This window comes from Cherax quadricarinatus, chromosome 40 (assembly GCF_038502225.1).
Source record: "Cherax quadricarinatus isolate ZL_2023a chromosome 40, ASM3850222v1, whole genome shotgun sequence".
In the NCBI taxonomy this organism is placed as follows: Eukaryota; Metazoa; Arthropoda; class Malacostraca; order Decapoda; family Parastacidae; genus Cherax; species Cherax quadricarinatus.
This window is the reverse complement of record NC_091331.1, coordinates 11,778,220-11,804,253: the sequence shown is the minus strand read 5'-3', so window position 1 is coordinate 11,804,253 and position 26,034 is coordinate 11,778,220. Positions and strand designations below refer to the sequence as shown.

Sequence of the window (26,034 nt, the reverse complement as noted above, 5' to 3'; positions counted from 1 at the left end):
CTGGATGGGTATGGGGTGCATAATAAACATATTAAACTATTAAACTAACGTATTGCAGAATGGATATAAATTCTCTGGAAAATGTACAAAGGAGGATGACAAAGTTGATCCCATGTATCAGAAACCTTCCCTATGAGGATAGACTAAGGGCCCTGAATCTTCACTCTCTAGAAAGACGTAGAATTAGGGGGGATATGATTGAGGTGTATAAATGGAAGACAGGAATAAATAAAGGGGATGTAAATAGTGTGCTGAAAATATCTAGCCTAGACAGGACTCGCAGCAATGGTTTTAAGTTGGAAAAATTCAGATTCAGGAAGGATATAGGAAAGTACTGGTTTGGTAATAGAGTTGTGGATGAGTGGAACAAACTCCCGAGTACAGTTATAGAGGCCAGAACGTTGTGTAGCTTTAAAAATAGGTTGGATAAATACATGAGTGGATGTGGGTGGGTGTGAACTGGACCTGATAGCTTGTGCTACCAGGTCGGTTGCCGTGTTCCTCCCTTAAGTCAATGTGACCTGACCTGACTAGGTTGGGTGCATTGGCTTAAGCCGGTAGGAGACTTGGACCTGCCTCGCATGGGCCAGTAGGCCTTCTGCAGTGTTCCTTCGTTCTTATGTTCTTATGTTCAGTCCTCCGAACTTGTTGTGTTAAAAGATATCTTAGAATACGATGTACGTATTTATTTATTTATTTTTAATTTGAACATGATACAGAGAAGTACAATAATACAGTTATTAAAGTACAACATGCCAAAGCCCCTTGTATGCAGAGCATTATGGGCAGGCTTAAAATTAACTTGAGATTAACTAAGCAATGATGTATTTAGTGGTAAAAACATTATTATTGATAGGTAATGTATTGTATCATTCGTAAATAAAAAAATAAGTAGAGAATAAGCATAATATATAATACTAAATAAGTGTTATAAAAACTGATATACTAAGAGGTAATTAAAAGTGAGGAAAGGACGGTCAGCTGTTAAATTCACTAGCGTCCAGAATGAACCACAAAATACTTTCACCTCTTCCTCAGGAACTGTGTTCGTCTTAATGGAATTTGCTAAATTTCTCCTTTTAAAATGTACCATCTAATTTTAAATTCATTATTACATTTATGCTGCTCTTGTAGAATTAATAAAACGTATATATTATATATGAAATATACGTATACCGCGACTGTTTATATATAAATTAAAAGGATTTCTTTCTGCGACCTTAGACACGCAGGTGAAAGTTTCATATGTACAACAAGAAGCTAGCATATACACTTCAATCATCTGTTAAAAAGATTTAACAATAAAGAACTCCTTATAAATTAGATGAAATATCGAAAATAAATATAATTTGATGCTCTTTTGTTAAATTCAGTTGCAACGTCAGCTATTTTCTTTCGTCTATATATTGAGAGGGAGACCAATGTGAATTTCGCCTGAGGTTGGGAGTCGTTGGAGGAAAGATGGCGTCTACAGACAAGCTCTCGCGTCGCTACGAGTCTAGGGACAATTTTCATGGTTCCGATGGTGGGAAATACGGAAAAGAATCAAAATATGACGATCCTCCTCACTCTAGATTGTTTATTGTGTGCGGGAAGTCCATCACTGAAGAGGATTTCCGCGAAAGTTTCTCTAAGCATGGCACCATTGAGGAAATATGGGTAGTGAAGGACAGAAACACCGATGAACCTAAAGGTAAGTCACTAGACTTAAACCGAGGGTTGTTGCGACGGTACGTAGGGTTAGTAAGGTACAGTAATAATGTAGGAAGGAGTTAAATGTTTAAATGTAGACGAGGAGTGATGGCGGCGGCGGCGGCGGCGTGTCAGACCCACGCCCAGGACCCCCACTATCGATCCCTTCACCACATATATACGTCTGACATACTCCTTCCCTTAAGATGTTTCACCAGCCAATTACGGCTTCAGCAGTTTAATATCGAGACGATATGCGTAGTCAGTACAAGATGAAGAAAGAGTCCCCCAGCCTGGCAGAACTATACACCAAACTACTACAGCAAGACTGAGGGACTCATTACCTCATCTACTCTCTTTGTATATTGTATTGAATTAATAAAGCCACTGAATGACGAAGCGTCTTCAAATATAGATACCCAGGTGCTCCATATACCTAATACCTCATAGTTAGTATTGTATACCATTATTGTAATGATCCTTCTCTCAGACAGGATATATACCAGTATGTATATACCGTCAAGTACTGTATACGTAAACAGCTTAGGCTAATTCATATTTTAGGGATGAAGGGTATTTATACTAGTGTACAAGCGAATTGCAGCCTTAAAGACTAAATATATTGACTTGATTGGGCTGTCATGGCTTCAGATCTATATAATTTGCTATGTAAATCTATTGTAAAGATTAAAAGTTATTGCTGGTGACACCGAAATTGGCCGTCAAATTCATTCTAATGAGGACACTAGAGCACTCCAGGATTTGAATAGACTGATGCAGTGGTCCGAGAAGTGGCAGATGCAGTTTAATATAGACAAAAGTTCTAAATGTTAGACAGGAAAATAATCATGCTACGTATGAACTAAATAATGTGGAGCTTAATATTACTGATTGCGAAAAGGATTTAGGAATTCTGGTTAGCAGTAATCTGAAACCAAGACAACAGTGCATTAGTGTTCGCAATTAAGCTAACAGAATCCTTGGCTTCATATCAAGAAGCATAAATAATAGAAGTCCTCAGGTGCTTCAACTTCTTTGGTTAGGCCTCATTTAGACTATGCTGCACAGTTTTGGTCACCATATTACAGAATGGATATAAATGCACTGGAAAACGTACAGAGGAGGATGACAAAGTTGATCCCATGTATCAGAAATCTTCCCAATGAGGATAGACTGAGGACCCTGAATCTGCACTCTCTCAAAAAGCGTAGAATTAGGGGGGATATGATCGAGGTGTATAAATGGAAAACTGGAATTAAAGGGGCTGTAAATAGCTTGCTAAAAATATCTAGCATAGACAGGACTTGCAGCAATGGTTTCAAATTGGAAAAAGTCAGATTCAGGAAGGCTATAGTAAAGCACTGGTTTAGTGATAGTTGTGGTTGAGTGGAACAAACTCCCGAGTACCGTTATAGAAGCTAAGACGTTGTGTAGTTTTAAAAATAGGTTGGATAATTGTATGAGTGGGTATCAGTTGGACCTGACTAGCTAGTGCTACTAGGTCAGATGCCGTGCTCCTCCCTTAAGTGAATGTGATTGACCTGACTAGGTTAAGGCATTGGCTTAAGCCAGTGGGAGATTTGGACCTGCCCCACATGGGCCAGTAGGCCTGCTGCCATGTTCCTTCTTTCTTATGTTCTTTTGTCAGAGGCATCAGTAAATCCTGTAGGCTCATGGCTCTAGTGGTAAAGCCTTTAGTTTGCATTTGAAGGACCTGGGTTTGATTCCAGCACAAGTAGAAATGTTGGATATGTTTCATTACATCTGTTCACATAGCTGTAAGTAGGTACCTGGGTGTTGGCAGACTTTTGGGTCATTCTGGAGAAGAGGAGCAAAGTACTCTAATGGAAATTAACCAGGCATAGTTGCTTTATTGGGTTATCCAGGGTTACCATTTTTCGGGTTAATCCAAATAAAATCTTATCACCCTGTGGAAGTAAATGGCATGGTGATTCTGTACCAACAAGATATGGAAAAAGACATGTAATTCAGGACTTTAAAAGAATTGTTTCGTCACAAGTGGCTTAGTCATATGACTGAAGAAGCCACTCTGGGCAACAAGTTTCCTTTAATGTACTGAACTGCACAATAGTGCCATTTTCAATAACTTGTTGATGTAATTGAACTAGTCCCAAACCTCACATAAAACACATTTTCTGGATGATTGTAATCCTATAATGTCATGAATCTCTAAGGATAACTCAAAACCAAAATAAATGTTATCAGCTGTGGACAATTTCAACATTGTTTGCACTAAGCATGTAATTATTGTACACACATACATTACAGTAGAACTAGATTAAAATTCCTGGCAGGAACTCCAGTGGAAATAGTCACATACACTTTATTTCATTATCCTAGGGTGTTATTTTTGGTCCTTATTGAATATAGGACTATGTCAGAACTAAGGCATTATTTCATTTTTAAGAATACAAGCAATCTATCTGTACTATGGCAACAGTAGTTATTTCTTGTATAAATTGCACCAAAAAAAAGTAGATATTATCAAAAACAAATATTTTGTAGAACACACCTTGTAGGGGCATATTAACCATTAGTATTGTCACATGACACATGGCCAGTCACAAATCGTTTACATGACAATGACACTCTTGACCAGTCACAGTGAACATAAACATTGACACATCCATTTCCAAATCTAACAGTACAGGAGTAATTTTTTCTGATTATTATACATTTATAGTTATACTGTACTTACATTTTATAATATAAACAAACATAATTTTGCAGATGAGTACCACAGTAGAATAATTATTAGGTTAGGCTATGTTCCAGGAGTAAAACTCATCAAAGGTATAGGTTGTATTAGGTTTGGCAACATTAGGGTTTGTTGCATTTTTAATTCATTTGCACAGCTGTATTGGACATTTTAATAAATAAATTGTTGCTAAACTCTCACAAGGACTTGCACTTTATATTACTTAACTTTTATGGGCCCAGTAATGTATTCTCTCAGACCATTGTGAAAAAACTGTAATGTATGCAAAGCCTAAATAAAAACTTAATGAAAAAGTAGATTTATTACCATACACCACAAGTAAATTTAGCATTGGTTAGGATATATGCTAGATTGTGTCATTTATTGTGTATGGGTAATCTGTAACTTCCCTTGTAGAAAGACTATGAAATCTTCTGGGTTATTGAAAATGCAAGGTAACTTGCAAACGTTCCTAAGTTACTGATTGGTCAGGAGGAATCTGATATTTTCCTACTGTCGAGGGGTTCTCCTTTGTATGAGTATAGTAAAAGTACAGCATAGGAGAGCACTAAACTAAATCGTTATAACTCATGGTTATAGTTTAAATAGTCACTGATCATGCTGCCTGGATAACTCAGTGATTGGGAAAATTGGTAATTAGCTCAGGACGGTTATTTTCCCAGGGTAACTGAAAAGTAAACCACAGTACAGTGGAACCTCTACTTGCGAGCACATCCACTTGCGAGTTTTTCCAAATACGAGCAGTCAATGGGTCGATTTTGTGTTTCCATATGCGAGCGAAATTTCCATAAGCGAGCAGACCTCAAGGGAGGGTCCTTGATGCTGGTGAGGGGCTCTTGCTCTTTATCTAGGGAATTGGATCTCATTTGTTTGTTGGACTGTCTTATTGAAACTTGGGCAATGTTTGATGGAAAGATGCTTCTTAACATACACCAAAAATGAAAGAAATTGGAGCATAAATAATGGAGTTCACTTCTCAGCAATTAGCTACCCCTTAGTGGTATTTTCGTATGGTTTTTATGGTTGTATTCTCTTTTTTTTGGTCTCATTTGGTAGAATGGAAGATATATTACATAAATAATGATTTTGATTGCTTTCACGATGAAAAGTACCTTGAAATTGAGCTCAACGTAGGAGAAATGTTCGATTGTTTTGGCTATGTTCAGGAGTAAACAGATGATGTCACTGTCCATTCCAATATGCAGTCGTGAATGGGTTGACATTATTTACACAATTATTGCAATAAAGGAGTAGTCTGCATAACGGTAAATCTTATATTTTTTGTGTGAATAAAAATTACAAATTATTTATATAATAATAATAATTCGTATAATAATAGTATAATTACATATAATAATAATATAATACATATAGTAATAATGTACTACATAATAATTATAATAGATGGCTTCAAAAAGCTGTCACTAGATGGCAGTGTTTACCACAACAAAGAGGGAGCAGTTGTGGCTGCCTCCACCTGTTACATAATGACATACTTTATTCATTCTAGAGTATATATCAGGTTTCTATGTTGTTTATATTGTTTATTATGTCATATTAGATGAATTATGCTAGATAAATAAGCCATAGAGTTGATATTAGCGAAATTATTGAAATACAGAATTCCACTGGAACGGATTAATTGCATTTCAGTTAATTTAAATGAGGAAAATTGACTCTGCACACGAACAAATCCAGTTGCGAGCAAGGTCATGGAACGGATTAAACTCGCAAGTAGAGGTTCCACTGTATTACTATAAAAACAGCTTTATCGAGATCATTTGCCCTATAGACTTAACCCAGGACCAAAGAAAGCCAAGCAGTGTGGCTTGCTTCCATTATTGGACTGTAGGTCCTTCCCCAGGATACAACTTACAACAGTTGACTAACTTCAAGGTATAGTGGACCTTCGTTTTTCGTAAACATCGAAAGTCGTAATTTTTGAAAATGAAATTTTTTCGTCAGAATATTGACGTGAGAATCGTTGTTTGACTCGCAAATAGTCATTTGTCCCAGATGTGTACACACAGCCCCAAGCGGCCCCACACTCCATTCACAGCCAGTGTGCCATTATTTATCAGCGAGTGAGGATGATCCCACGCGTTCATATGATACATTTCATAATATTCCATTTGTTTTAGTGCTGGCAACTGCTAAATAAGCCACCATGGCCCCAAAGAAAGCTCCTAGTGCCAGGCCTTTGGTAAAGAAGGTGAGAAAGACAATGGAATTCAAGAAAGAACTTTTAGCAAAGTACCAAAGTGGAGGAGGAAGAGAGGGGAGAATGTACCTTCTTCACTGATTCAGTGATTCTACGATATGTACGATACTAAAGCAGCACGAGTTGATAAAGGCTATAGCGCCAGCCAGCGATAAAGTGTAGTATTAACAGTGTAGCAAGTAAGTTAAGCGATTAATTGATAGAAAAAGACAGCAAAAACCTAACTCCTCCAGTGTTGCTGGAGTTATATAGGGCTACTGACAACACCAGTCTCTACTGCCTCTGCTGCTGCCCTCCACCTCCATTATGTATGGCTTATGCTCTCAGTGGCCCTTATACCCCAACAACAAAACACATCACTCGTGACACGTAATGACATTTTTTAATTCATTCTAGAGTATATGTCATGTTTCTACGTTGTTAATATTGTTTATTATCTCGTATTAGATGAATTGTGATAGATAAATAAGCCGTAGAGTTGATACTACAGTGGACCCCCGCATAGCGAACTTAATCCGTGCAAGAGGGCTGGTCGTTATGCGAAATGTTCGCTATGCGAATTAATTTTCCCCATAAGAAATAATGGAAATAAAATTAATCCGTGCAAGACACCCAAAAGTATGAAAAAAAATTTTTTTACCACAAAAAAATGTTAATTTTAGTACACACAAACTGAAAAAGGCATGCACAATTACATGACACTTACTTTTATTGAAGATCTGGTGATGATTGATGGGATGGGAGGAGGGGGGAGAGAGTGTTAGTGTTTAGAAGGGGAATCCCCTTCCATTAGGACTTGAGGTAGCAAGTCCTTTTCTGGGGTTACTTCCCTTCTTCTTTTAATGCCACTAGGACCAGCTTCAGAGTCACTGGACTTCTTTCGCACAACATATCTGTCCATAGTGGCCTGTACCTCTCGTTCCTTTATGACTTTCCTAAAGTGTTTCACAACAGTGTCATTGTAATAGTCACCAGCACGGCTTGCAATAGCTGTGTGAGGGTGATTTTCATCAAAAAAGGTTTGCACTTCAAGCCATTTTGCACACATTTCCTTAATCTTTGAAGTAGGCAATTCCTTCAATTTCTCTCTCCCCTCCTCTGAACCAGTTTCCCCAGGTCTGGCCTCTTGCTCTTGAAGTTGATCTATCAGCTCATCAGTGGTTAGTTCTTCATTGTCCTCCTCCACCAAGTCTTCCACATCCTCCCCACTAACCTCCAACCCCAAGGACTTCCCCAATTCCACAATTGATTCCTCAACTGGTATACTACTCCTCTCAGGGTTAGCCTCAAACCCTTCAAAATCCCTTTTGTCTACACATTCTGGCCACAGTTTCTTCCAAGCAGAGTTCAAGGTTCTCTTAGTCACTCCCTCCCAAGCCTTACCTATAAGGTTTACACAACTGAGGATATTAAAGTGATCCTTCCAAAACTCTTTTAGAGTCAATCCAGTGTCTGTGGTCACTTCAAAGCACTTTTGAAACAGAGCTTTTGTGTACAGTTTCTTGAAGTTGGAAATGACCTGCTGGTCCATGGGCTGCAGGAGAGGAGTGGTATTAGGAGGCAAAAACTTCACCTTAATGAAGCTCATGTCCCCATAAAGTCGCTCTGCCACGTCTGTAGGATGACCAGGGGCATTGTCTAACACCAGGAGGCACTTAAGGTCTAATTTCTTTTCAGTTAGGTAATCTTTCACATTGGGGGCAAATGCATGGTGTAACCAGTTATAGAAAAATTCCCTAGTGACCCATGCCTTACTGTTTGCCCTCCACAGCACACACAAATTATCCTTGAGGACATTCTTTTGCCTGAACGCTCTGGGAGTTTCAGAGTGATACACTAATAAAGGCTTAACTTTGCAATCACCAGTAGCATTGGCACACATGAGAAGAGTAAGCCTGTCTTTCATAGGCTTATGTCCTGGGAGTGCCTTTTCCTCCTGAGTAATGTAGGTCCTGCTTGGCATTTTCTTCCAGAACAGGCCTGTTTCATCACAATTAAACACTTGTTCAGGTTCCAGTCCTTCAGTTTCTATGTACTCCTTGAATTCATGCACATATTTTTCAGCCACTTTGTGGTCCGAACTGGCAGCCTCACCATGCCGTATCACACTATGGATGCCACTACGCTTCTTAAATCTCTCAAACCAACCTTTGCTTGCCTTAAATTCACTCACATCATCACTAGTTGCAGGCATTTTTTTAATTAAATCGTCATGCAACTTCCTAGCCTTTTCACATATGATCGCTTGAGAGACGCTATCTCCTGCTAGCTGTTTTTCATTTATCCACACCAATAAGAGTCTCTCAACATCTTCCATCACTTGCGATCTTTGTTTCGAAAACACAGTTAAACCTTTGGCAACAACAGCTTCCTTGATTGCCGTTTTCTTGCCCACAATAGAAGCGATGGTTGATTTTGGTTTCTTGTACAACCTGACCAGGTCGGTGATACGTACTCCACTTTCATACTTATCAATGATTTCTTTCTTAATTTCAATGGGTATTCTTACCCTTTGAGGTGTAGGGTTGGCACTAGAAGCTTTCTTGGGGCCCATGGTCACTTATTTTCCACAAACAGCACCGAAAACACTGTAATAATACGAAATATTCCGAGTGTATGCTTGAATGTTACCGCGGAGGCTAGCTGGTAAACAATGGGATGGGCGGCACTTGTGAGGCTGGCTGAGGGCCCACATTGGACGCGTCTCGAACGAAGTTCGCTGAGCGGGTTTTTGTCTACTATGCGGGGCAAAATTTTAGCGGACAAAGCGTTCGCTATGCGGAATGTTCGCTATGCAAGGCGTTCGCTATGCGGGGGTCCACTGTAGTGTCGTATTGGAGGACTGTCTTGACCTGCATCCAAACATACTCCCCTGCCACTGCCACAATTCCTAACATGCCTAATGACATTTTATTCATACACTAACAAGAGTCTTCAATAAAGGTACGTGTGATATTATTGTTTTATTCATGTGTCATTGTTTTCTGTGTATGTAAATCTATATTTCATGTAAAAAAAAAAAAAATTTTTAATACTTTTTGTCTGAAACAGTTTAACTGGATTTACAGTATTTCTCATGGGAAAAATGGTTTTGCAAATCGTCAATTTCGCCGTTAGTCACACTCTCTGGAATGGATTAATTACGAAAAATGAGGATCCACTGTATAGTGTTTAAGTCATGGGCAGCAAGTGTTCAACCCAGGTACTTGCAGTTATTTGCCAGACATGCTACCATAACACTTGTCAAACTCATTGGAGTTCTCATTTAGGACGTGACCCACATTAGTCAACTAACATCTAAGTACAGTAGAGCACACACACATTCATTGCGAATTAGTACATAACTAGGTAGGTGTAGATAAGGTTTTCATGATAGAGACTGCATTGTATGTTAAGATTCAAGTCTTAGATCATGCCTCACTTGGAAAAGAAATGCAGTATTAAAGGAATTATGAAAGATAAGTGTACCTGCCTATTTGTGGTTGCAGGGGTTGATTCACAGCTCCTGGCCATTTTTGAATGTAAATAGAGGCTACCTAATGTATAAAGAGGTTTGTAAGATTTGCCTGCCATCTTTCACACTTGGTCACAGCCTGGTAGGCAACGCTCTCATCTTGCATACTTAGTAATAATAATAATAATAATAATAATAATAATAATATCTTTATTTCTGTAAGTACAGGAAGGCCCCACTTATACGGCGGGTTAGGTTCCAGGCTACCGCCGTAAAGCGGAAATCGCCGTAAAGTGGAACACCCTTTTTTTCCACTTATAAATGCATACAAACACTAGATAACAAGTTTACACTAACATATATTAAGTTAGCAATAGAACCAGGCATCAAAAAACAATAAAAAGGTACAATACACACATAGTGCACTCATTACTTACCTTAAAATATTTATAGTCTTAATCTAGGGTGAGACAAGTAGTATTTATTGTAAGAAATCAAGTGTGGTATGTATTGTAATAGCCTCACCAGGCCACCCCACCCACACATACTATTCTATGATATTTAAGCATCCCAGAGCGATAAAATGTATATACAGTTCACTCATTACTTACCTTAAAATATTTGTAGTCTTAATGTAGGGTCAGGAGTAAGTAAATGAGATAAAACGAATAAATGAGAGAGAGAAAGAATGAGTACATGAGAGGGGGCAGGCGCAGTTATGTAAACAAACCAGGGGAAGGTAAGTTTTGTAAACAAACGAAATGTACACGTCTGGTTTGTGTACAAGTTACATTGTGTACAGGTTGTCTCTACATTGATACGGTAGAATTAATAAAGAAGAACACTCCCATTCTCATGTAACATCATTTTGAGAAGAAATGAAGCTCTGAGTGAAGGCAATGGAAATAAGTCACACTGACTTTTTTGGGTTATCCTAGGTTCTCTACACGTATGTTGTTATGTATGATAATCTATGTAACTGTATTTGTGTATACCTGAATAAACTTACTTACATACATACGAAAGGAATAATTTTCTACAGTTACCCCCAGTAACACATTTACTCTTATGTTAGATTAGAGAAAATGTTATTCTTGCCGTCACTTGTACAAGTTATGTGGCTCCCACATCTTATATTTATGTTTATTTATTCTATTGTGGGGTGTATTTATCATCTTTTTATGTTATGTATCGTGTTTATTATATAATTTTGAAAAAAATATCATGGATGGATTAATGAAAATGTGTATATTACCGTAATATACGACATTTAATGAGACTCGGTATTGTTATTATCACCACTTGTGCAAGTCGTCTGCTACGACATCTCACATTTGTTTATTTATTCTACTGTGGGGTGTATTTATCTTATTTATATGTTATGCATCGTGTTTATTATATAATTTTGAAAAAAATATCATGGATGGATTAATGAAAATGTGTATATTAACGTAATATACGACATTTAAATGACTCGATGTATGTAAGTTTATTTAGGTACAGGTATACATAAGTATAATTATCAGAGTATATATAAAATATGAAATAACTTTTAAAAACATTTGAAATTTTGGAGTTTCCAGACAAAATGGAGAGACTTAGTGCTTACTGAGCTCATGGAGAATGTAAACAAACAGGGTGGGGCACGGTGACCGTATTAGAAAGTCAGGTGGGGGGAGCCGTATAGTGAGTTTTGGTCATAATTTGAAATGTCCGTATTAGCGGAACGCCGTAAAGCGGAACGCCGTAAAGCGGGGCCCTCCTGTACATGTACATGTCACCCTGCCTCGGTGGGAGACGGCCGACTTGTTGAAAAAAAAAAAAAAAAAAATGTACAAAGTATACAGACCTAGCTGACATCAATGACATACTACTGTATAGAAAGCTGCTTGTTATGCAGAGCATTTTGGGCAAATTAGGTCAGTTGTGTCCCAGGTTGCGACCCACACCAGTTGACTAACTCCCAGGTTCCCATTTTACTGATGGGGAGCATAAACAACTGCTGTAAAGAAACATGCCCAGTGTTTCTACCCTCAGTGGGAATCAAACCCAGACCCTCACCATGTGAAGCAAGAGTGTTAGCCACCAGGCCACGGGGCACTGTCTCTATGGTTTGATCCCCGGCTGAGTGGAAACATTCGGCATGTTTCCTTACACCTGTCCCCGTTCACCTAGTAGACTGGATGTTGGTCAGCTGGTGAGTCTCTCATCCTAGGGACAAGATTGAAGGTCCCCAATGGAAATAACAGTCCTTGATGATGCACTGACTTCCTTGGGTTATCCTGGGTGGCTAACCTTCTGGAGTTAAAAATCTGAACAAAATCTTATGTCTTATAATGAAAAGGTCAATAATTCTGCCATCATGCAAAATATTTAATACTGTAGGCTCTTATTTTACATTCATGTAGCAGGATGGTAGTATGATAATACCTTGCTGTCTGCCAGTTTACTATAGTGTGGTATATACTTCTGTGCACATTCACTTGTGCAGTGCAGGTTATTCCTTTGTGGAGATGTGCGTGCAGGTGCTCAGGAGTTCAATCCTTTTACTGTCTTGTGTAGACCCATGTTATTGCTACCAGTGTTGGTCATGTAAATATGCATTTTAAGCACAGCTCCCTCAGATATCTTGAGAGGTAAATTTTGGCCTAGACATGAGAGAATAGGTCTGTATAAAAAAAATCCTGATTTGTGCAGTGCATAATGGGAAAGCAAACCTCTGACCTTGTGTTTGGTGTAAAGTAGCAACTTTAGGTGTTTTCTAGGATTTCTTTTATTGGCTGTTGGTATCATTTGATAGTATGGAAGATATATCAGTGAATTAGAGATGAATTTGGCTGGTTTCAGGACTAGAAGTTGCTTGAAATAGTATATAAAGTAGCGGAAATGTTGAAATTTTTATTATTTTCCTGCGGAGAGGTAAGACCATTCCCGTCTAATCTCTTCCTTCCTCCTCCTCTCCCCAGTTTGTTTTATTGGCTTTTAACTAGGTCTGCTTCAACTATTGGGACTCCTTAAACCATAACTTGTTATTCTTGATTATATTTTATCTGAGAAATAAGATTAAACTTTAATTTTTGCAATGAATTCAAAGTGGAGGGCAAGTGTAATATAGGAAAGGCCTAGGTTAATTTAGCTTTATATTAACCCTTTGACTGTTTTGGTCGTATATATATGTCTTACGAGCCACTGTTTTTGACATAGTATATACAATAATGTACATGTATACTCATAAATTCTAGTGGCTTCAAATCAAGCAGGAGAAAACTGGGAGGCCCACATGTGAGAGAATGGGTCTGTGTGGTCAGTGTGCACCATATAAAAAATCATGCAGCATGCAGTGCATAATGGGGGAAAAAAAAACTTGACCAGTGTTTTTTTTTTTATATAATTAAAATGCTGACTTTGTGGTCTATTTTCGTATAGTATTTATGGTTGTATTCTCGTTTTCTTGGTCTCACTTGATAAAATGGAAAATATATTATAGAAATAGAGGTGATTTTGATTGGTTTTACTATGAAAAGAACCTTGAAATGGAGCTCAAAGTAGGGAAAATGTTTGATTTTTGCCGATGTTCAAAAGTAAACAAATGATGTCATTTTCCAATAAATGTCCAACTAGCCATTCTAATATGCAGTCATGAATGGGTTGACATTATTTATACAATTACAGTGGAACCTCAAATTTTGAACGTATCGCTTATCGAACTCTTCGAAAATAGAACCGTTTTATTGAACCAACTTTGGCCCTATTATCGAACTCGCCCCTATTTTCGAACAGCCGGGTACTGGACCTGTCTGGCAGCCCGCTCTGTCCGCGTCCCCATGCAGGCGCTGTGAGCCTGTCTGGTTTTGTTGATGCTTGAGTGAACACTAACTTGCGCTCTCATTCAAACATTTTACGATTATTTCGTTGTGTTTAGTGCTTGTGGGACTGAAATAAGCTACAGTGGGAGCAAAGAAACTTGCTAGTGGTACCCCTGTGGTAAAGAAAGTGAGAAACACCATAGATGTGAAGAAGGAAATAATACAGAAGTGGAATGTCCAAATGTTTGTGGAGAATTACCACCCTGAGCAAACTAAAACAAGCCATCTTTGCAACAAGTTCAGTGACAGAACCATGTCCCTTTTTAGGGAAATCTGAGGCACCAGAAACAGGACTGTGGGGAGTTATTTTGTGAGACAGGGGTCCAGTGACTCTCAAACTGGTCCTAGTGGCATTAAAAGACAGAGAAGGGAAGTTACCCCAGTGAGGACTTTGATACCTGAAGTCCTCATGGAAGGGGATTCTCCTTCCAAACACTAACCCCAACTCCCTCTCTCCTCCTCCCTGTCTTCCAGATGCCATCACCAATCTTCAATAAAGGTAAGTAAAATGTTATTTTATATGTTTATTTAAATTTATTAATACATAATTGAACACTATATTTGTTGTGTGTATGTAAAACTATAATTAATCTCTATAAAATGTATTTTTTTGTGTGTGTGTGAATATTTTTGGGTTTCTGGAACGGATTAATTGTATTTCCACTATTTGTTATGGGAAATATTGCTTCGCTTTTCAGACTTTTCGAATTTAGAACTAACTCCTGGAACAGATTAAGTTCGATATTTGAGGTTCCACTGTATTATAATATTGCAGTAGTCTGCATAACAGTAAGTTTTCTATTTTTTGTTTGAATAAAAATTCAAAATAGAAAGCAAGAGTAATATCAGAGGGGCCTGGAGACATGACTGATGAACAAAGAAAATTTTATTTTAGAGCCAGGAATGTCTGCATTGTTCATTCTGGACCCTATTTTGAATTTGTCATATTTTTTAATTTTTGTGAAATTGGCCAAATTGCAAATTTCTGACCACATTATTGGGTAGTTGAAATTGGTAAATGGGCCGTTTCTTGTACTAAAGCGATAGAAAAAATGGAGTTCTAAAGAAATAGCTATGAGTTTGGTTGACTAGAACAATGGAATTAGCCGAAAATAGGGCTCAAAGTGGGCGAAATCGCCGATTCTTAAATATTGCCGAGGTCACTAACTTCGCGAGAGCGTAATTCCATCAGTTTTCCATCAAATTTCATTCTTTTGGTGTCATTACACTCGGGAAAAGATTCTCTATCATTTCACAAGTTTTTTTTTTTTTTAATTTTGCGGCACCAGGAGACACCTCAGGATTTGGGGTTGCGACAGTCAAGGGGTTAAAGGAATAACAAGTGAAAGAAAAGTAGGTGAGTACAAGGGGCCTGAATTAGGACAACATTTGTTTCACTTGATTCATCTAAAATCTTACTGTTTCTGGCTATATGAACTTATGCTTGGCTAAAAGTATTGTATACTAATAAGACACAATGTGGTTTATGGCATTTTATTGAGAAAATGTTTCATTCTCAAAGACTTCTCAAACAAGTCCCTGGTGAACGAAACATCTTATAAAATGCCACAAACCACTAATTTCTTCAACATGCTTGTTGGTATACAGTAGAATACTATTGATATGCAAAACAGTTGTACTGTAGTCCAGCTTACTGTGGGGAATTTTGTATATGAACATGAAATTATGTATGTACAGTACTTTGATAGGTCTAACCTCAGGTATGATCATTTTTGTTCTTACAGTAATGAAAGGTGTTAAATTTGTGTGAATTATTTTACACATTATCTTAAAATTTTCTTTTTATGTGCAAGGTTTAGATCAAAATAGTGATTTCTTTTATAATTTGTATTGGATTTATTACTTCTTTATTACATGTCATTTTCATTTTTCTTCAGTTTACAAACTGCATATCCATGACTTGATGCATGAATGTATAGGATGCAAATAATGTTAATAGATTAGTTTGAATTTTGTTAATATTCAGCATTTGAAATGTAGGTCTATGTACAGTGTTATAATTGAAGAATTCTTTGGATTAACCCAGATCCTGAGGTGTCTCCAGGTGTCGCAAAATATTTGAAAAAAAAAAAAAAATGTTTTTTTCTTTGAAATGATAGAGAATCTTTTCCCAATGGTAATGACACCAAAAGTATGAAATTTGATGGAAAACTTGCGGAATTACGCTCTCGCGAAGTTAGTGACCTTGGCGACATTTACGCATCGGCGATTTCGCCCAATTTGAGCCCTATTTTCGGTTAATTCTATTGTCCCACTCCACCAAACTCATAGCTATTTCTTTAGAACTCCATTTGCTCTATCGATTAAGTACAAGAAACCGCCCATTTACCGATTTCAACTACCCAATAAAGTGGTCAGAAATTGGCAATTTGGCCAATTTCATGCAAATTAAAAAACGTCAATTTCAAAATAGGGTGCAGAATGAACAATGCAGACATTCCTGGCACTAAAATAACATCTTCTCTGTTCATCAGTCACGTCTCCAGGCCCCTGTTATAATCCTCTTGCTTTCTATTTTGAATTTTTATTCACACAAAAAAATAGAAGATTTACCATTATGCAGACTACTGCAATATTGTAATAATTGTATAAATAATGTCAACCCATTCGTGACTGCATATTAGAATGGCTAGTTGGACATTTATTGGACAATGACGTCATTTGTTTACTCTTGAACATCAGCAAAAATCGAACATTTCTGCCACTTTGAGCTCCATTTCAAGATCCTTTTCATAGTAAAACCAATCAAAATCACTTCTATTTATATTATATGTTTTCCATTCTATCAAATGAGACCAAGAAAACAGGAATACAACCATAAATACTATACAAAAATATACCTCAAAGACGATGTTTTTCTCTCTATGCACTGCGTGCTGCAGGTTTTTTTTATACTGCGCACACTGACCACAGACCCATTCTCTCACATGTGGGCCTACCAGCTTTCTCCTGCTTGATTTGAAGTCACTAGAATTTTTGAGTATATATACGTCAAACACATTGGCTCGTAAGATGTACATATATTATCAAAACAGTCAAAGGGTTAATGCAGGATTATCCAAGAATCTAACAGCTGACAAATGTCTAGCTGCTTATTTACTGTTAGGTGAACAAGGACAGGAATAATGAGACTTGCCTATGCATTTGAGTCCTTTCAGTTGCAGTTTGTACACTCTGCCCCTGTTCTCAGTAAATTTAGCTGGTTACCTTTGGCATTTTAGTTTAGGAGTCCTAAATTTTGAGATGTATTTGTTTAATAGGTACTGCAAAAATCTCATCTTAGCATTTTATAATATTTTTTTTAGATTAAGATAATAGTCCATGGGAATTACACATCGCCATTCAACACTGGTTTGTGTTTTGTCAGCTATGTCTGGATACAATGTATACAGACATAGCTGACATCAATGACATACTACGTATATAGAAAGCCTTTGGTTGTTTAGAGCATATTGGGCAGTTAGGTTAATTTTGTCCACGGCATACGACCCACACCAGTTTTATAACACCCAGGTACCAACTTACTGCTAAGTGAGCAAGGACAGGAACTCTCTTAAGGAAACATTCCCCATTGTTTCCACCCTTACCGGGGATTGAACAACAGACCTCAGTGTGTGAGCTGAGTGTGCTACCAACCGAGCTGTGGGATACCCTCAGATTAAGGTTAAGATAAAGGCAAGCAGTGTTTGTCTTGAAAGTCAAGGGTGGTGCTGATACTTCAGTGTTACCCTCCAGTACAGCCCATAACCATGCATGGTGGGGAGGGCTGCACCAGCACAGCAAGATAATATCTTGCACAGCAAGATATTATCCTCTTTTGTTTTATCTCTAGTTTCGAGACAAATGCTTACCTGTACGGAAACTACTAGTAAGATTTTTGGAAAATATGCTCTTAGCAGTATTCATACCAAATTAATAGTGTATGGAAATCAGTTCCAAACTGAACTTAGGTTTTAGGGCTTTACATACAGAAATTTTACAATGGTCTTCAGGGCACATGTTACGGCCAAATGTTAACTATACAAGTGGGCTTATCACACGGGTAGCTTCTGTGTTTGGAGCATTTGCAGAAGTGGTTATGTGTCATTTATAGTGAGCAGAATCAGGGTATTTTTCCAGAATGGTTGGTAATATGCCACTGTCGATAAAATACTCTTACATTTCTTGAACGTTTCTGAGTGAGTTGTCTCTGAACTCGTAAGTTTTATTGCATTCCAGCACATAATGATGCAAGGTGTGATAAATTAGACACATGTGCAACACTTGGGTATCTTTATTGAAGAAACGTTTTGCCACACAGTGGCTTCATCAGTCCATACAAAGGAGAACGTTGAAGAACAGGAGGAATTTGAGGTAATCAGTCCCTCAGCCTTGAATCGATGTGGTCAGTCCATCAATCTTGAAAAGAATACAGCATATGTGTGAAGAAGTAGCTTATATACTGTAGGCAGGAGAGGTGCAGCAGTTGTAGGTGGTATCACATTTGTCCAGTGTGGAAGTATGCCATACCCAAGGGTCAGACACAGGAACATCTTGGGATCTTAATACTTCCATGTATTAAGATCCCAAGATGTTCCTGTGTCTTGACACGAATGTCCCATAGGCTTTGACTGCCTTGACCACTTGTGCACCACCTTTATGCATATCTGTTACCACTTATTTTCTTCTGGAGCATAATTTCACATTTAAGCTTCTTAGTACCTTCACCTACACTAATTTCTTTGTTGATGCCATGATTAATATCCAGACACTGCACGGGGAGGTAAAAAGATCAGAAATGGACCTATAACGTGAGATAACTTATATGCTGTATGTGCATGAGGCAACTGGTGGCAGCATGGGTGTGAGGCAAGGGAAAGTGTGTAAACAAAATTGTCTACTATGAAATATGAGGTCCGAGGCACTTGAGAGAGTGAATTAGTCCTCCCGTACCACCATGGTAGCTGGTCATGTTGGAAATGCCATCTTGCATTTCATATTTGGAGGGTTCAAATCTCCAAAGAGGATAATATTTGGTAAGGGAAATTTTCAAGATTTTCCAGGCAGTTCTTTATTTGTGTAGCTGTATAATCCTATGGGTTTAGCACTTCCCCCTTGATTATAATAATAATAATAATTTATTTGTGTAAATTCTTCAGCCATTGCTGACATTACTTCATATAAAAGGATTGGTACAACCACTCATTCATCCAGTCCTCTATTTATGCATGTTGAAACTACCATTCAAAATAAACTAGTAATCTTACTTTTGTAAGCAATGCTGTGTAAATATAAACTAAAGACAATATATAGTACAGTAATACACAAATGAGTCTGACATGGAAAACATACATGTGTGTGTGTGTGTGTGTGTGTGTGTGTACTCCCCTAGTTGTGGCTGCAGGGGTCAAGTCACAGCTACTGGCCCTGCACTTTACTGATCACTACTAGGTCCTCTGTCTCCCTGCTCCATGAGCTTAAAACTATGTATGGTTCCTGCCTCCACTACATCACTTTCCAGACTATTCTACTTCCTGACAACTCTGACTAAAGAAATACTTCCTAACATCTCTTTGACTCGTCTGAGTCTTCAACTTCCAATTGTGACTCCTTGTTTCTGTGTCCCATCTCTGGAACATCCAGTCTCTGTCTACCTTGCCAATTCCTCACAGTATTTTGTATGTTGTTATCACATTCTCCCTAACCCTCCTGTCCTCCAGTGTCGTCAGGCTGATTTCCTCTAACCTTTCTTCGTGTGTGTGTGTGTGTGTGTGTGTGTGTGTGTGTGTGTGTGTGTGTGTGTGTGTGTGTGTGTGTGTGTGTGTGTGTTTGTGTTTTTGTCTATATCTGTCCTTGTGTGTGCACTTGCAAATATACTCATATACACGTACCTACATAAATATATATATTTATGTACATAATGTTTATTCATTTCTTTATTTCCATATTATGCATATTATTCTTCTGCAGGTGTTACATACATCAAATTTTCCAAAACATCAGAAGCAGCACTTGCTATGGAAGAGATGAATGGTCGTTGTATTGGAGGCCATCCAAGACCCCTCAAAGTTCTCATTGCTCACAGGTAATAGTCTAATTTGTTTCTTTAATTCTTAAATAAGAATTTTTGAATGCATGAAAGGAAATTCTGTAAATGTTTTTATCATACTGTAAACCTTTTAACATTTTTCTTGTCTTACCTGAAAGGAAATACGAATTACGTTTTTCTTACTCTCAGTGCAGAACTTAAACTCCAGGAACATTTATTAAAAAAAAAAGTAAAAGAGTGGGATTTTGGTTAAAACAAATTGGTGGGAGGGGAGGGAAGGATATATAGGCTCCTTGAAGAAAATAGTACAGTTGACCTTTAGTTAACCCTTTTGGGGTCGGTCCCATAGTTCTGCTTTGAAGCCGGGGTCAGTTCTGTAGCTCTATGCCATGACCTCAGCTCCCTCAGATAACCTGTGAGTGGTAAATTTCAGCCTAGATATGAGAGAATGGGTCTGTGTGGTAAGTGTGCACCATAAAAAAAAAATTACTGCAGCAAGTGGTACATAATGGGAAAAAAACTGACCGTGTTTTTGGTTTAAAATGGTGAGTTTGCGGTGTATTTTCGTATGAGTTTTATGAGTTATTGGTCTCATTTGGTAAAATAGAGGATATATTACAGTATCATGTGGGGTTCGAACACGTGGATAGGGTAAAGTAATACTCACGTAGGCTGGTAGTACGTATATTACGGATAATGTGGGTAGCGCCAAACAGCCGGCCTGCCTCCTTGCTCACTCTTGTATAACTGACCACCCACAGTACCCATATGTGAGGGGGTCTTTGAATACTGCTGTGGTCAGCACAATATGAATACAGACAGTGACTCAGGCAGAGACGGTTGGTAGCGAGTCATCTACTGGTACACTGGTTACTGGTAACTGGTTACTACTACTGAGAGCTCGGCGACACTAACGTATGTCGTCCCGACATACAACTAATACAAACTAGAGATGGCAGGTGTACGGCTTGGGCTGATTCTATACAATGTCAAAGTACACAACAATTGAACATTATAACATACATAAGTAGAACATTGGAATGGAAGCTTACGTAACTGAAACTGTAATGCAATACAAGGTATAATATAGCACAACTCATCGAATGAAACTCAACGTTGGGATTACACAATAGAAGTGATAAAAAAAATTTGATCGATCGATCTGTATTCATGTGATCTACGGATTCTGAGGAAGGAATATATACAAAGAAGTGTTTAACAGAAAGGCAGATTCGGTGCACTCAAATCTAGACTGTTAACTCTCAGAATTCGGAGAGAACGTGAACACAAAAAAAAATTCTTGAATACTGATAAGTTGATACTGTAATTATTCATTTATACAGGATATTTACATTTAACCCCAACTCTGCTAGGGTAAGATTGACATATGCAGAATGGGTGTCATCTCTGGGAGGATCAAACTCTGTTGCATTGGCTAACTCATGCTGTATTTGAGGCAAATCTGAATTGGATGTTACAAATGATACTTGAGGATTTCTCAATACCTGTCGTGTACGTAGGAGTGACTACGTGACCAAGAAACTTAATTTCTGATCTGAAAAATTGACATTTAGACAGTTTGATCTTTAAATTGGCTTCTTCAAGCTTACCAAGTACTACATCAAGTCTTTTCAAGTGTGTATCCACGTCTTTAGACATGATGATTACGTCATCTAAGTACACCATAAGTGCATTACCTATGAGACCTCTAAAGATATTAGTCATGAGCCTTGAGAACGTGATAGGGGAAGAACGTAATCCAAACTCCATACGGAGGAAGTGATAATGACCTGTAGGAGTGGAGAATGCAGTTAGCTCTTGGCTGTCCTCGTGAAGAGGGACTTGCCAAAACCCTTGTAACAAATCCAGGGTTGAAAAGACTTTGTTATCTCCGATGTTACGTAAAAGATCACCCAGTACAGGGAGTGGAAAGCGATCTGGAATGGTTTTTGCGTTTAACTTCCTAAAGTCAATCACTGGGCGCCAAGTACCATCCTTCTTAGGTACTAGGATCAAGGGTGCATTCCAAGGTGAATTGCTAGGTGCAATAACTCCATCATCAAGCATTTGATTGATCAATTCTTCTGCGACAGCAACTTGTGAATGAGGCATTCTGTACGCAGGTATGTAGATAGGTCTAGTACCAGGTTCAAGTGGAATACGATGGGACAATAAGTTCGTTATACCCATCTTCTCACCTGGTAAGGCAATGGCTTTACGACGTTTGTTCAACAGAGTCAACAAACGCTTGACTTCATCTGGGAAGTCAGCGGGAGCTAAGTCTTTCTCCTCAACTGGTGGAACAGATTGATCCAGTGAAGTGGATGAGGTCTCCCCGGCAGAAATAGCACCGACCCACTGGTCAGGTGACAACTCATCCTCTACCTGAACAGGGTAAGGATAGTGAACAAGGTCAACAAGATTGGTATTTGCTCTGAGGCAAACACTGTGACCAGAAGTGTTGGCTAGGAAGAAATGGATCTTACTATCTCTTACAACATGTAAGGATGGTTCAACAAATAGGCCTTTTACTTTGCAAGAATCACTGTCAACTAGGACATTATCACCATCTGGAACACTAGGAACAACTACCGACACTCTAGTGAGGGCACTAGCTGCGACAGAAACGTCTTTCTGCAGACGGCATGTGACATTAACAAGAGATGGCATTACTAGTTGCAAGTAATTGTTTTCCGACAAGGCGTCCCCTGTGGAGAAACTAGTACTTGAACTAGCAGACATTGCAGGGATAGGCTCAGCACTCAAGGTAGTCAGAGCGTCCTCGGACACTTGAGGTAACTGGACACTATCTTGCAAGTCTGAAGTTGCAGGAACACAGACAGAAGTGACAGGATCATCAGTGCCTGACCTCTTGGGTACGCTACTGGAAAATGCACTGGCCTGTAAGGACTTAATTCGAGTGTCATACTCTGCGGCAGTATGGCAGATCTCGGATCCAAGCTGGTAACCCCAAAATGGTAGGATCAAGTCATCAATTTGGGCATGCCATCGATAAGGGTCGAGCACAATGCGTAAGTCTCGCATGGAAGCAAAGCCCAGTAGAAGGTCACCAGGGAAAGTAATCTGGTCGACAACAAGGAAGGAAGCAGTGAAGTCTCTACCTTGGATAGAAAAGGTTAGGGAAGCCCGACCTCGGACACGCAGGTGAGAACCAGCTACTCCACTAAGGGAGGACACATGAGTCGGTTCTACGAGAAGGACATGTCGTAACTGCTTATCCTTAAACAAACTAGACCTAATAATATTGACTTGTGCACCAGAGTCCATGAACAAATGAATGGGCGCATTATGAATAGATGCTTGCACTATAGGGCCTATGGTTGCATTGGAAGTTATGTGCAAACAAAAAGGTGGATTGTCATCAGAAAAGACTTGTTCTACTTCATCCCCAAAATCATCTACGTCAGAGACATGTGAAGCAACATCATCAGCAGGATTGTCATTCTCGAGACTGCTTAAGGCTTCAAAGGAATTGTGAACTGTCACCATGGGATGGTTTGACTGGGGCGCTCGAATTCCCCCGAATTGGAAGAATGAACCTGGTTCTGGTGATTTTGAGAATTGGAAGAATGAGCCTGGTTCTGGTTATTTTGAGAACCACGATATCTGTTTCCTCTACGGGTTCTGCGGTTGGAACGGCCACGGAAAGACCTATAGTACTGAAGGTTATAGAGAGCATTGCACTCAGATGTGTCATGTCCATGTATTCTATGATAAGTACAGTAGGGAAGATCTGGGTACTCATCATCAGTACGACGTCTCTTAGGGTAACTATCAGGACATTTAATTGCAATATGGCCACGGAAACCACAGCTGTAACAAGTCCGCCGACTATGGTTACTGAATGTACTATGAATACTACGAGGTTTATAACGACTCTGTACACTGGTTCTTGGTGATCGCGGAGATGGTTGACGACCACGATTTGTCTCTGTGGCGCAAACAAGAGGTGGTGCAGACTGAGGCATATGTGTGACATTACTTTTGATACATGGGAAAGTACCCTGGGGGCACAAGGAACGTACATGATTTAAGGCTGTAAGTGGTTCCATCGTCACAGTTGGAGGATGAGCCTCATAAGCACACACGGAAGCAGGCGGCATTAGTTCTTTGATTGCTCCAAAAGCTGCTATTTTAGCAAGCGATTCTGTAAATGGTTTAGCCTCCTCAGGGAGAAAAGCTGAGGACTGGACAGCATTGATAAATGATGATAAAAGTTTGTCTAATCTAACAGCAAATGCACTCAACGATTCATTACTCATGGGTGTAGCATTCACTAGTTCCCTAAGAACGACATATGGATCAGCTGTTTTTACTGGGACAAGGAAAGAACGAATCAGTTCCTCATATTGTGACCACTTAGTAAGATTCCTGAAGTCACGCATATCAAGGAGATCAACAACGTGAACAGCAGCAGGGGATCGATGAAGAGCTTCTTTAGCAAGTCTGATAAGACTTTCCTCTGAAGGAGGACCTTCAACTAGAGCACCAGCACGAGAACGAATGGCCGCAAACCATGCTTCAAGACTATGTACATGGCCATTGAATAAAGGTAACGTATCAAGGGAATCACGAGTATAACTATAGCATCTCGGTGTCTGGGTCGGTCTGTCAGTCGCTAAGGAATTGTGAGGACTGATGACAGGAGCAGCAGTAGCCTGAGAGGTCTGAGTGTCGACATTCACTAAAGTATCACTTGACGGTATGTGAGACATAATGGCGAAGAAGTTGCAGGAGAACAAATAAGGCAAAAATAATGAACAATAAAAATGATACAAAATGCTAGAATTGAAATAAAAGAGATGCAACTAATTCTGCAGAAGTAATAAAAAATGTCTAAGATACACTGCAAGAGGAAGGACAACTCAATGTGAAGGACTATTGGCCAAGAAAAAAAAAATTACATTGAAATATACAAGTAAAAATATTACTGGAGACTGAATTAAATGTAAAATGAGCTGTCTTTACTCTTGCTAATAAAGGAATTAATTAATAAAATTTTAAATCAATGTAAAACGTATAAAATAAAATTACTAAATTGTTAACTGGGAAATTTAAATATTTTCTAAGAATGCATAAACAAAATTAAAATATAATGCAAAGACAACATAAGGAAAATTAATAAAATGAAAAAACTAGATGCAATAATGAACTGAGAATAATAATGCATAAAAATATCAATAAAAGAAAATAATTCACTGCAGAACAAGTGCAACAAAATAATTCACTGCAGAACAGTGCAATAAAATAAGGTGTAGAAATAATCACTGCAATAATAGTCTCACTGGGAAAATTCAGGTTAAATAATAAAATAAAAATATGAAGAAAAACTGATTGAACACTTTAACTCTTAATCGTAAATTAGACAAAACAATTTACTCAAACGAGTAAAGAAAACACTTTACGTTAAAAGTAATTGAAATTACATCAAGAGTGAATTTGTTCAAAGAAATATGAACAATATGAATAAAAATAAAAGGAACAAAACGGGAAGTGTAACACTTACAATTGGTGGGGGCACACAACACATAATCACGTATTCATTATTTTAGTATATTCTTACAACAAAATCTTGCTGTGACTGATACGACAAAAATTTGCTGGCAAAAATAATGGTACACAGTCTACGAAAAAATTAGAGGAACGAGACACTGCTGGCATACGAAAAAAGACACACATAGAAATAAATGGATAATTTGGTATACTGGGGTGAATATCACTGCATGAAATACAATGACAATTACTGGAGAAAACAACGCTGAAAGAATACACGATAAAAAATGAATCACTTCACACAGAGTGACTGACTGGTACACTACACAATAACTTACTACAGACAGAGAGTAGCATAAATTAAAACACAGATAAAAAAAAATGAGATGAGCGAATAACACTGAAAAATATTGCAAAATTATCGAGTCAAAGAAACACTGAGTCTACACTGAAAACACAAGGTTTAGAGTACACAAGAAATTCACTATAAATGTCTCA

At 38.3% G+C, this 26,034-nt stretch overlaps 1 protein-coding gene across 6 annotated transcripts in view; it reads left to right on the top strand.

Moving 5' to 3' along the window:
* The first annotated feature begins 1,428 nt into the window (after positions 1–1,428).
* The window catches only part of LOC128687170 (RNA-binding protein 45), a 150,564-nt gene continuing 125,958 nt past the window's right edge, over positions 1,429–26,034 (top strand). For 3 of the 6 annotated variants that reach the window (XM_070092707.1, XM_070092703.1, XM_070092702.1), the window contains exons 1-2: positions 1,430–1,693; positions 19,944–20,058. In XM_070092707.1, coding sequence (XP_069948808.1) covers positions 1,462–1,693; positions 19,944–20,058 — 347 coding nt within the window. In that variant the 5' untranslated portion in view covers positions 1,430–1,461. Of the gene's footprint in view, positions 1,694–19,943; positions 20,059–26,034 lie in introns of all 6 variants that reach the window. The other 3 variants (XM_070092704.1, XM_070092706.1, XM_070092705.1) reach the window with 2 other exon arrangements.